We start from the raw sequence: 13,401 nt of genomic DNA, 5'->3' as shown, positions 1-13,401 counted from the left end.
AATAGTTTTGTCAATTTGTTCTGGCCTGAAATAAATTGGCCCTTTGAAACATATCTTTGTCTTTGTGTGTTGTATGTAGACCACATTGCTTAGCAGAGTTCAGTGATGCAAATGCATGTCAAGTTGTTCAACAGATTTTATTATTCTGCAGTCCAATAACAGTACTGAAATGAAGGCTAAAATCTCCATCTCCATAGAGCAGGTCAGCAGCAGGAAGCATGAAGTGCTCTAAAACTTGCTGGTAGACGGCTGCGTAGACCCTGGATCTCAGGAAACAGAGTGGACCGACACCAGCAGATGACATGGCACCCCAAACCATCACCCAACCATGCAAATTTTGCATTTCCTTTGGAAATCGAGGTCCCAGAGTCTGGAGGAAGACAGGAGAGGCACAGGATCCACGTTGCCTGAAGTCTAGTGTAAAGTTTCCACCATCAGTGATGGTTTGGGGTGCCATGTCATCTGCTGGTGTCGGTCCACTCTGTTTCCTGAGATCCAGGGTCAACGCAGCCGTCTACCAGCAAGTTTTAGAGCACTTCATGCTTCCTGCTGCTGACCTGCTCTATGGAGATGGAGATTTCAAGTTCCAACAGGACTTGGCGCCTGCACACAGCGCAAAATCTACCCGTGCCTGGTTTACGGACCATGGTATTTCTGTTCTAAATTGGCCCGCCAACTCCCCTGACCTTAGCCCCATAGAAAATCTGTGGGGTATTGTGAAAAGGAAGATGCAGAATGCCAGACCCAAAAACGCAGAAGAGTTGAAGGCCACTATCAGAGCAACCTGGGCTCTCATAACACCTGAGCAGTGCCAGAAACTCATCGACTCCATGCCACGCCGCATTAACGCAGTAATTGAGGCAAAAGGAGCTCCAACCAAGTATTGAGTACATGCTCATATTTTTCATTTTCATACTTTTCAGTTGGCCAACATTTCTAAAAATCCCTTTTTTGTATTAGCCTTAAGTAATATTCTAATTTTGTGACACACGGAATTTTGGATTTTCATTTGTTGCCACTTCAAATCATCAAAATTAAATGAAATAAACATTTGAATGCATCAGTCTGTGTGCAATGAATAAATATAATGTACAAGTTACACCTTTTGAATGCAATTACTGAAATAAATCAAGTTTTTCAAAATATTCTAATTTACTGGCTTTTACCTGTATATGAAAAAAGATCAAAAATAGACCATTCATCGGCAGTGCGCCTTATAATCAGGTGTGCCCTATGGTCCGGAAAATACGGTATGTCAAATATTGCAATATCACAATGCCGTATCATATCATGACTCAAGTATCGGTGATTGGAGTCCTTGCCTATACCCAGCCCTAGTACCGCCCCCGTCGTTATTGTAACCAACATGAATGTTACTGTAATTCTTGGCTGTACTAGACTTTATCACAAGCTGCTATGCGCAGAGGATGGTGCGGAAATATGTTGTTACGAGTGTGCATGAAGCTGTTTGTATGAAGTCAGTGTTGTGTTAGCATTACTTATTTGCATTGCAATTTTAAAATAGGGATTGGCATTTGGTCTACCATCCATCTATCTCTTACCCAAGCATGTTACAGGGAGGCACTTTCTATATGCTGCTTTGGATCTAAACAGATAAATCCAATTCCCCCTCTTGTCGCCTTCTCTCGCCCGCTCTTTCAAAGCGAGCTGCTCCATCGTAAGCGCTCAGGTGTTGATTTTACAAAAGAGCGCGCTCGGCAAAAGAGCAGCTCTTGCAATTTAATGGCAAACTTATGTCAGAGAAAGCAGGCCTGCCTTGTTTACTCGGCAGAAATAAAGTGGCCCTAAGCCGTCTTTTCATCAACCAGTGTGGGGGCCTGTTTTGAAGAAAAGAGTAAAAAAGAATAAGAAGTGGGAAGCAAAAACCAAAAAAACCACCACCCAAGGCGTCAAGTAAAGCCTTCATGTCTTTCAAAGCTTGACGGGCTTCTTTTTGAAATAGCATCGCAGGGCCGTAGCCGGCGATAGAAGCTAGCTTGATAGCTCGCAACACATGCCTATGGAGCTAAAAAAATAAAAATAAAAAAGAAGAAAAAAAGAAGAAACACACAAAACATAGGCTTTAATTTCTTTTCCGTTTTCCCACCCTTTGGTGAAGCTTTGTAGACACGCCAAGACAGGGCCCCTATGCGTCCAACGCCGTTTTAGAAGGTATAATTACAGAGGCTGGCGTGTAGTAAATTTAAACATTCTGCAAAACCTGCAATATGCGGTCACACTGTGTCATATTGAAGACATATTAGGTCGTTTTTCACCTCATCAACTTTCACGACACTAATGCTAAAATACAGATTTTTTTTTAATTATCCTTAAAGGGCAAATGTAATTTTTTATTTGTATTTTGCCTATCATTCACAATTCTTATGTGAGACAACAACACGTATATATTTTTTTGTGTTATGCATTCTAAATAGTAAATAAACGCTACCAAAAGTCAGCTAAGAATGCCCGCATTTAGTTATGGTAAATGGGTTATACTTGTATAGCGCTTTTTCTACCTTCAAGGTACTCAAAGCGCTTTGACACTATTTCCACATTCACCCATTCACACACACATTCACACACTGATGGCGGGAGCTGCCATGCAAGGCCCTAATCACGACCCATCAGGAGCAAGGGTGAAGTGTCTTGCTGTGTGTGTGAATGTGTGTGTGTGTTTGTGTTCTTGTATTTCTAAGAAGGAAAAGTATCTTCCATATGAGGAGGTGTGAACAAGTGATGACATAAATCAGGGTCCCAATAACATTGCATCTAATAGAGAATGTCTCATTTGCACCCCTGCTGGTGACATCTATCAAAATTAGGGTGGTCCCATAAAAGGAGGGATTTTTTACATTGACTGTGTGTCGCTTTAAAAATTGCTCCCCCTCTGGTCGACATATGAAATAACAAGTGTGTGTAAAAATTTGAAGTGCTCCCCCTCTGGCCAACATATGTAATAACAAGTGTGTGTAATAAAATGAAATGCGCCCCCTTTGGCCAAAATTAATTAAAAAAACATAAATAAATATGTACATAGAGACATACTGTAATAACTTGAAGTAAATAATAAAGATTAAAAACCACTTACAAACAAAAAATCCCCCCCCCCCAAAAAAACCTAAAAGCAGTCTTTTTCTCACAATGTGTCACTTTTTTCGTATAAAGGTAAGAACATTTTCTCATATTCTTCCTGTTTCTGTAATATTTTCTTGTAAAATTATTGCTTTTTTTTATGTTAAATTATTACTTTTTAATGCAAAATGGTGACATTTGCCATATAAAATTCTGACCTTTATCACAATATTGCCCATTTTTTTGTTCTTGTAAAACAGTGACAGTTTTTGAGTAAAATGATGACTCTTGTCATCATTTTGCCAAGTAAAATTCCGATTATTATTAATATACTGTATTGCCAACATTTAAAAGTTTTCTTATAAAATTGTGACTTGCGTTGAGTAAAATTACGACTTTTATTATAACACTGCCAGAATTCTAAGTTTTTCTTGTAAAATGCCAACTCATTTTTCACAACAAGTTTTTTTTTATATATATCTGCATAGTATGTATATATTATTAGGTTTTTTTTTGTTTTGTTTTTTTTTTTAAGTCATTTTGACAGTATTGCACTCAAAAAAAGTTAGGGATGATTGGCCTATGGTGAAATTTCAAAATAAAATGCATGCTTCAAATGTATTTCTACAAGTAAATAATAAATGGAAAACACTGATATTTAGTTTGACTTGATATATTCTTAGACAAGCTGTTTGAATGTTTCTCGCTGAGACTAAAGTTGCAGTTTTACTTTCCCTACTACTATCTGGGAAGTACCCTCCTCGAATGTCTGCGAGGCTTGTTTTGGGGGATGGCCTGCTACAACGCCGAATCCTTATTTGGTCAGAAAGTTCACATCGACAGTTCCTAAACGAAAATAACTTCAGCTTGTTGATGCGACTACCTTGGGGAGGAAAAAAGGACCACACACGCATCAGTGCAGTGCAAATTGGAGCAACTGCTTGCTTCACTCGCCATTCCTCATTTTACATTAATGAGCGCTTGCATGCAAAGCCATAAGAGACTTCTCTAAGATAAGTTGGAGGGCAAAGCACCTCAATTATTGGTGCTGGGAGTCCAATTTAAGCATTTTTTTTAAATGCTTTTTTTGGAATTACCGGTAGTTAATTGCCAAATATCTATAAGGTGCAGATGCATGAGTAGAAACTACTGCAAAAAAGCAACAATACACATAAAAAAATAACAACGCAGTTTCACCTTGCACCTCTAAGATGCCCATTAAATATAAATCATCACACCCTTTCTACAGCGCCACACGAGAACATACTGTATAGAGCGAATCAGAAAAAGAAGCCCCTGCCTGAGTTAAAATATTGTGTTGTACTGTTTTATCACTTGTCCTTTTTTTTGCCACTTATGTGTATGAGTAATGTAATTTTGTTCAACAAATAATAAACTAAACCAAATTTAACGTGTGACTTTACTAAACGGGACATAATCATGCATTACATACTATACATTACCTTTTGCACTATATTAATTTATATTATTAAGTGTTGTCAACTTTGTACTTTTTTTTAAAATTATTATTATTTTTTTGTTTATGTCATTGCCTGAAATAAATAAATAAATGAAAAAAAAATGAAAAAAAATAATATTGCAAAATTATCGCAGCGCTAGTTAGCATTTTACTATGGCCATGTTGTACACTAATGTGATAATTTATTTTAAGGTGATAGGTTGTGAGTTCAAACCCCGGCCGAGTCATACCAAAGACTATAAAAAAATGGGACCCATTACCTCCCTGCTTGGCACTCAGCATCAAGGGTTGGAATTGGGGGTTGAATCACCAAAAATGATTCCCGGGCGCAGCCACCGCTGCTGCTCACTGCTCCCCTCACCTCCCAGGGGGTGATCAAGGGTGATGGGTCGAATGCAGAGAATAATTTCGCCACACCTAGTGTGTGTGTGACAATCATTGGTACTTTAACTTTAATCTTAGGAGTTTAAATTGTGAGCTGGACAAGGCGAATATCGCAAAACAATGCTAGCCTGTTTTGCCGTTTTTACGTGTTATTATATAAAGTAAATAAACCATCAACTAAAGAATAAACTCATTGTTAGGACTGCACCATAAATATCAGAGAGATAATTATGGGGGCGATATGTTGAATTAGGACATGACACCGATAAATCTTCCCCTGAGCTCACTGTAAACAAATACGGTGTCAAACGTGTGGGGCTTCTTCCCTGTTTCAGAGGAACATATTTCGCATGCGAGGAGGGCAAAACATCACACTTCAACACATCGAATATTTGAGATGATTCAGTGGAAGATATTGATTTTTGTCAGGAGAAATTTACAGGTACACTTTGTCAATTCCACATTTTGTAAATCTTTTTTAAGCCCCCGAGTGCACAAACTACAGGTAAATTTACATTTAAAAAATCCATCCATCCATCTTCTTCCGCTTATCCGAGGTCGGGTCGCCGGGGCAGCAGCCTAAGCAGGGAAGCCCAGACTTTCCTCTCCCCAGCCACTTCGTCCAGCTCTTCATAATAGATATAAATAATAATAATCGGTTATTAGGGGCATGACGTTATCGGTATTGGCTTGAAAAACAAATATTGAGCATTCCTAGTTATTCTTAAAGGGGAACATTATCACAATTTCAGAAGGGTTAAAACCATTACAAATCAGTTCGCAGTGGCTTATTTTATTTTTCGAAGTTTTTTTCAAAATTTTACCCATCACGCAATATCCCTAAAAAAAAGCTTCAAAGTGCCTGATTTTAACCATCGTTATATACACCCGTCCATTTTCCTGTGACATCACATAGTGATGCCGATACAAACAAACATGGTGGATAGAACAGCAAGTTTATAGCGACATTAGCTCGGATTCAGACTCGGATTTCAGCGGCTTAAGCGATTCAACAGATTACGCATGTATTGAAACGGATGGTTGTAGTTTGGAGGCAGGTAGCGAAAACAAAATTGAAGAAGAAACTGAAGCTATTGAGCCATATCGGTTTGAACCGTATGCAAGCGAAAAACGACAAAAACGACACGACAGCCAGCGGCACGGGAGAAAGCGAGGACGAATTCGGCGATCGCCTTCTAACCAACGATTGGTATGTGTTTGTTTGGCATTAAAGGAAACTAACAACTATGAACTAGGTTTACAGCATATGAAATACATTTGGCAACAACATGCACTTTGAGAGTGCAGACAGCCCAGTTTTCATCAATTAATATATTCTGTAGACATACCCTCATCCGCTCTCTTTTCCTGGGGGTCTGGCGGCAGATTTCTTTGACTTTATCGTTGGAAATGCATCTGCTTTGAGTGTCGCAGGATATCCACACATTCTTGCCATCTCTGTCGTAGCATAGCTTTCGTCGGTAAAGTGTGCGGAACAAACGTCCAAATTCTTGCCACTTTTGCATATTTGGGCCACTGGTGCAACTTGAATCTGTCCCTGTTCGTGTTGTTACACCCTCCGACAAAACACCGACGAGGCATGATGTCTCCAAGGTACGGAAAACAGTCGGAAAAACGGAAAATAACAGAGCTGATTTGACTCGGTGTTTGTAATGTGTTTGAGAAAATGGCGGATAGCTTCCCGATGTGAGTGAATAATAGAAAGGCGTTTAATTCGCCAAAATTCACCCATTTAGAGTTCGGAAATCGGTTAAAAAAATATATGGTCCTTTTTCTGCAACATCAAGCTTACATAGGTCTGGTGATAATGTTCCCCTTTAAATTTGTATAATATTTAGGAACGTTGAAATGTTGCCTAAAAATGTTCTGCGTCAGGTGAGGTTATCAAAAAACTGACCCTGTGACGTCATAAAAATTTAACTATTCAGTAACAATTGAAACAAATTTACTTTTAAAAACGGTAAATGCCTAGTTTTGATTTCAAGTTATCTGGAATCTCCATTTTTTAAGTCTTGCAAAAACGCTCAGAAGTCATCTAAATTGGGATATGACTAAAATTGTCAGAAAAAACACACCTCCAAATCAGCACAAAACGTCGGAGTTCGAATCCCGAGACATTGTCACGTCCTGCATTGTCACGTTTTCACGCTATTCTATTGATAATGTTAGCTTATTTTTACAATCGTGTGACAAATCCAAACATTCGAGTCCATATTGCATCCGACATCAAAGTTTCCAGGGTAATTAAACTACGGCCCAAATCAGACAACCTTTCCACCCATGGTACAAATAATCCACAACCAACATTTATTCAGTATTTTTTTACTTTAGAAAGTTATATGGTTGAAAACGATAATGATGCCAAAAAACATAAAAAAGATGGCAAGTCCTCAAAGGCTTATTTTGAAAATTTAATTTTGTTTATATATGATATGCAATCTGTTGTTGTGTTCCCTAATTTAAGTGTACATAAATGAAGGTGTGTGTGGCTGAGTCCGATTTGGACGTGATCTGGACTGTACATGGTTGCTTATTTTGAAAATGTAATTGTGTTTGTGGATTGTATGCAATCTGTTGTGTTCCCTGGTTTTCAGTGTACATGGGTGAAGGTGTGTGTTGCTGAGCCCGACCTGGACATAATCTGAACTGGACCTGGTTTTAAGAACCCCTTTGAACAATCTGATTTCATTGACAACCTGGTCTGGTGAAAATAAGGTCCTTTTTAAAAATAAATAAATAAAATAAGCTAAATAAATAAAAAAAACTTTTTCTTGAATAAAAAAGAAAGTAAAACAATATAAAAACAATTACACAAAAAATAGTAATTAATGAAAATGTTAGTGGACCAGCAGGTGCTTCGAGGACTGTATCCCTTGCAGACTGTATTATTCTATATTGTAGGAACCAGAAGTTTAATAACAGAAAGAGACAGCCCCTTTTGTGTGAATGAGTGTGGATGGGGGAGGGAGGTTTTTTGGGTTGGTGCACTGGTTGTAAGTGTATTTTGTGTTTTTTATGTTGATTTAATAAAAAATAAAAATAAAATAATAATAATAACAATAATCCACAACCAACAAAGAAAGTTAACACATCTGGTACAAGACCCACAACCTGCCCACTGAACTATGTGGACATTGTAGAAAATGGCAACGCACTACAAATAATTCAAAATCACAACCATTTAAATCTCCTACAAGGCATGATGGATAAAATGCAAAACATTCTCTCTCCACACCTCAACATTTCTAATGCATTTTAGCCATACTTGCTAACCCTCCTGAATTTTCCAGGAGACTCCCGAAATTCAGCGCCTCACCCGAAAACCTCCCGGGACAAATATTCTCCCGAAAATCTCCCGATTTTCAGCCGGAGCTGGAGACCACGCCCCCTCCAGCTCCATGCAGACCTGAGTGAGGACAGCCTTTTTTCAAGACGGGAGGACAACGGGGTGACAAGAACTAAATCATCCAGACTAGGGATAAATTGTATTATTATGTTTATCTTACCTAAAAATAAATATATTTATTAATTTAAAAAATAAATAAATTTTTACTATATTTTGCTAAAAACATCAAAATTAATTGTATTTTATTTGTATTTTTTCTGACTCCTTATTACATCCAGCCATAGAATTATACATTAAATAAACATATTTGAAATAATTAATTTTAAATTATCATAATTCATTTAAAATGACCACATTTAATTATTAATATAATTGTTTATTTATCAACAACTTTAGCATTTTATTCATTACATTTTGAAGCTCTCAGAAGCCAAGTTATGTTATATTCCTTAAGATTTATTTATGCAAGTTTGAAGTATCAATGATCTAAACACAGTTTTGTTTGCATATCTTCAGGATATATATATATATATATATATATATATATATATGTATGTAGCTGCTTGGTATTTCTGATTGATGACAAAACATTAAGTAGGTCACCAGGGAATAAACAAGGTAGAAGTGGTTGACATACTTTTAATATCTAATTCAGCTATCATATTGTAGTGATTGCAGGGTGTTAATAACAGTTAAAGTTATATGTTGTTGTTCAATCTGTTTGCTAAATATTGTTTTAATTAATGCTTTAACAAACTGAACCCTGAGCTAAACAGTTTTCAATATTTGTTATGACAATATGGTTTCCCCCTTAGGTTACAATACTAAAAATCTAGCAGCTTTATCTAAATCTGTATGTGCTTTAAAATGTTGCTATTCAGCTGTTGGTGTGAAAGTCATGTGTGTTACACTAGCTATTCATGCTGACTGAGCAGTTTTCTCCAATTATAACATAGCCTCTACGAATCCAGTAGGTGTTAGGATACTGCCGTGCTGCCTTCAGGCGTACAATTTAGGTTTGACATGAATTCCCATGTTACAAAAAAAAAAAATCAACAGCAATCTTACCTGTCCTGGCGTTAATGGCAAAGAACCCCTGGGGATTGCCGCTGGTGATCCGGTAGGCGAGTTTATCGCTGGCCTTGGCGTCCGGGTCCACCGCCTCTATCTTGATGATGGACACGTCCTTGGGGGAGTTCTCCATCACGGAGGGGTAGTAAACAGGCTCGGAGGCTTGCGGCGCGTTGTCGTTGACGTCCTGCACCTCGATGTAGACCTCCACGAAGGCCGACAGAGGCACCACGCCGCGGTCCATGGCGTAGACTGTCAGCCAGTAGTGAGGCGTGGTTTCGTGGTCCAGAAGTTCTTGAGTTCGGATGACGCCTGAAGAAACAGGAGTGTGTTGTCAGGCTATGACTGGGTGATATGGATGAAAACTACATCACGACATAAGCGTTTTATTGCACTCAATATTGATAATTACTAGAGATGTCCGATAATTTCGGACTGCCGATAAATGCCCATAAATCGGAAATTATCTGTATCAATTTCAAAATTATCGGTATCGGTTTCAAAAAGTAAAATGTATGACTTTTTAAAACGCCGCTGTGTACACGGACGTAGGGAGAAGTTCAGAGTGCCGATGAACATTAAAAGTCCTGCCTTTGAGTGCCGGCCCAATCACATAATATCTACGACTTTTCACACACACAAGTGAATGCAAGGCATACTTGGTCGACAGCCATACAGGTCACACTGAGGGTGGCCGTATAAACAACTTTAACACTGTTACAAATATGCGCCACACTGTGAACCCACACCAAACAAGAATGACAAACACATTTCGGGAGAACATCCGCACCGTAACACAACATAAACACAACAGAACAAATACCCAGAACCCCTTGCAGCACTAACTCTTCCGGGACGCTACAATATACACCCCCTGCTACCCCCTACCCCCACACTTCAACCTCGCCCACCTCAACCGCCGCATGCTCTCTCAGGGAGAGCATGTCCCAAATTCCAAGCTGCTGTTTTGAGGCATGTTAAAAAAAATAATGCACTTTGTGACTTCAATAATAAATATGGCAGTGCCATGTTGGCATTTTTTTCCGTAACTTGAGTTGATTTATTTTGGAAAACCTTGTTACATTTTTTAATGCATCCAGCGGGGCATCACAACAAAATTAACCATAATAATGTGTTAATTCCACGACTTTATATATCGGTATCGGTTGATATCGGAATCGGTAATTAAGAGTTGGACAATATCGGAATATCGGATATCGGCAAAAAAGCCATTATCGGACATCTCTATTCACTACACATCTTAAAATGCAGCCTACAGTCAGCTAAAAATGTAAAAACTGCAAGTTTGATCATTTTGGTTTCTCTTAAGCAAATCGGCCAACTTAGCACAATGTTGCTGTTAAAATGTGATTAAGGTTTTGCAAATATAGACATCCAAGTTCCGCTAACGCTGGTGTCGTCCCCGACAAAGTGCAGCACGGGACATTTAACAACTTGTAAAATCGAGCTTCCAGTGAAGACGTCAACAAGCGGCAGGTTTTGTGGTGTTTACATTAGCTAGCAGGGAAGGTCGTTTTACTGCCATGTGGGGGAATACAACCTTCAGCTGAACAAACAAAAGAGCTTTCAGAGACACGTGAATCGTACAAGTTGACAAATGGTATATATGTATATGTATATGTATATGTATAAACATTGAAACGAGTGGAGAAGTTGGCCAGATGCAGCAACTAAAGAAAATAAATGGGACTGTCTGGGTATTGGGGACAAATGTGATTAAATACAATAATACCACAAGAAGGGGGGATTTAATGAAGCCACTGAAGGGATTCCAAGTGTATTTAGACTAATTAAAAGACTAAATGAAGGGAGAAGGCGCAGAGCAGACTTTTGTAGTACTATTACTACGAGTAGCAGATTCTTTCTGAAAACAAAAGATGAATGGAAATTTAGGACTATTGAAAAAACAATGAAAAATATATATAATATAATAATGTAATACATGTTCAGGCATTTTAATTAACTTAATATATTGGATATTAACAACGGTATATTTTCTATTATTAGTCGTTTACTTTTATTGTAATCATATAGTGCTCTGCTCGAGTTCCTCCTGCTCCTTTTCAGAAATTGTGTAAATGCAACCATGTGGTGTTCCTTAATGTAACTTTTTAAGCATGCCTAAAACAAATAAATGGAGTCATAAACACTACAATAATTACAAGTGTAAATTCAACAAATAGCTCCATGTAATATTTGCTTTTATTATTCTTATTATGCAGTGTCTATAATTGCATGTCTCATTTTTATGTATGTACAGTTAACCCTTGTTTATCGCTGTCAATTGGTTGATTTACTACCATGACTGTGGTAAATTATCTTCCTCAAAAGAGATATTATGAATTATACATTTAATATTTTCATAGTGAGACTATAAAAAACAGTTTTATGAGCTTTTAAATATGCTTTTATTTAACATTTTCTAGACATGGAATCACACCTACTGTACATAAACACCCTTAAAGACACTTGTTTAATCCAATATAGTAATGCTGCTTGGAGCTGAGCCAATAAGTGGCCACGATACTCAACAGCAAGCTTTGATGCAAACTTTGAAATGCTATGTGGCGAGGTACTACTTGCCGATCACTCCAGCAGCACTGAGAGCGGACTCAGCCAAACTACGTCAAACTAATGTTGGAATTTTCAATGCTAACAAAGTAATTTACCCAAATAATGCTTTATGTATGCTTTAGTTATGTAAGGCGCCACTCCTTCAAAAATGTGTTAGCTTGACGCTAATATACATTGGCTTTGCTATTGACATGCTACTGATTAGCATTAATGATTTTACATGGCGATTTCAACACCTCCAAATTGTTAATGAAAACTACAACTGTAGAAGCAAGTAACAATCAAACAGCTGATGTGTAATAAGTGCAATACTTACAGTATTAACACTTTCTGTGGCGCAACAAAAAACAAAACAACAACCATAAACTATTCACTACAGCCATCTGTCGTCTTGGACTTGCAACTGTAATCGCAACTTATTGTCATACCTACATACTCAAAAATGTAACAATAAAACAAGATATAGCATCCGGACAGCAGTTATTATAATCAGCTCATTTTGGAACAAATGATTAATATTTACTAACACACACATAAATAAATGGCAAATGCAAAACCCAAAGCACGTTATTTTATACATCACATTCATTCATTCACACACTGATGAAACGCTACCGGAATTGGAATTGGTTCAAACGTGAACGGTACCCAACCCTACGAGGGACTGTACTTTTTATTCTAAATATCATGTCAGAATTTTTCCATAATCTGCAAAACTGTGAGATTAAGGGCACTTATACATTCACCAAAAGGTATAAAATGATTGGCTTTAAATTGTGGAAAAAGTCTCTTAATATGTATAAAAAAAATACAAATGTTTAATTATTTAGAGAACATACATAAAGAGAACATAAAAACCCTTTATTTATTAAATCACAATTATTGAAATTCAACAATTTGGTGCATTTGCAAACAGCTAACGTTATGTATAAAGCAAACTATAACCTGCTAGCCAAGAATGTACAACAATTATTCTCAACAAAAGAGGAGAAATATAACCTTAGAGGAAAATCAAATTTAAAACATTTGTATGCTCGTACAACACTTAAAACGTTTAGCATATCAGTATGTGGAATTAAATTATGGAACGGATTAACCAAAGAAATCAAACAAAGCACCAATATAACTGTTCAAACTACAAGTGTTCACAAAGTACACAGAACAATAATTATGACGAACATCTTAAACCCTTTTTTTTGTTTATTATTGAGACAAATATTATTTATGTATTTAAAATTTGTTTTTTTACTATGGTATTTTATTTATTTGTTCACTGTTCTGTTAAGAACAAGGACATTGGATAAAATTGCTACGGTATGAAAAGGGGTAGGATTAAATAAGATCTGCTTCTTCCTACTCCTTTTCGGACGTGGTGTAATGAAACAACTGGAATTGTATGATGCATTACATTGTATCGTATGCATGTTCC

At 37.3% G+C, this 13,401-nt stretch overlaps 1 protein-coding gene across 4 annotated transcripts in view; it reads right to left on the bottom strand.

The window, feature by feature from the left end:
• fat1a (FAT atypical cadherin 1a) overlaps positions 1 to 13,401 on the bottom strand; it is a 193,118-nt gene that overhangs the window by 149,868 nt on the left and 29,849 nt on the right. For all 4 annotated transcript variants that reach the window (XM_072916081.1, XM_061984089.2, XM_061984090.2 and 1 more), the window contains exon 3: positions 9,375 to 9,689. In XM_072916081.1, the coding sequence (XP_072772182.1) occupies positions 9,375 to 9,689 (315 nt within the window). The remainder of the gene's footprint in view (positions 1 to 9,374; positions 9,690 to 13,401) is intronic.

This window comes from Nerophis lumbriciformis, linkage group LG25, assembly GCF_033978685.3.
Source record: "Nerophis lumbriciformis linkage group LG25, RoL_Nlum_v2.1, whole genome shotgun sequence".
NCBI lineage: Eukaryota > Metazoa > Chordata > Actinopteri > Syngnathiformes > Syngnathidae > Nerophis > Nerophis lumbriciformis.
Note: the sequence above shows the minus strand (reverse complement) of the source record. Positions and strands in the feature narration are given on the sequence as shown.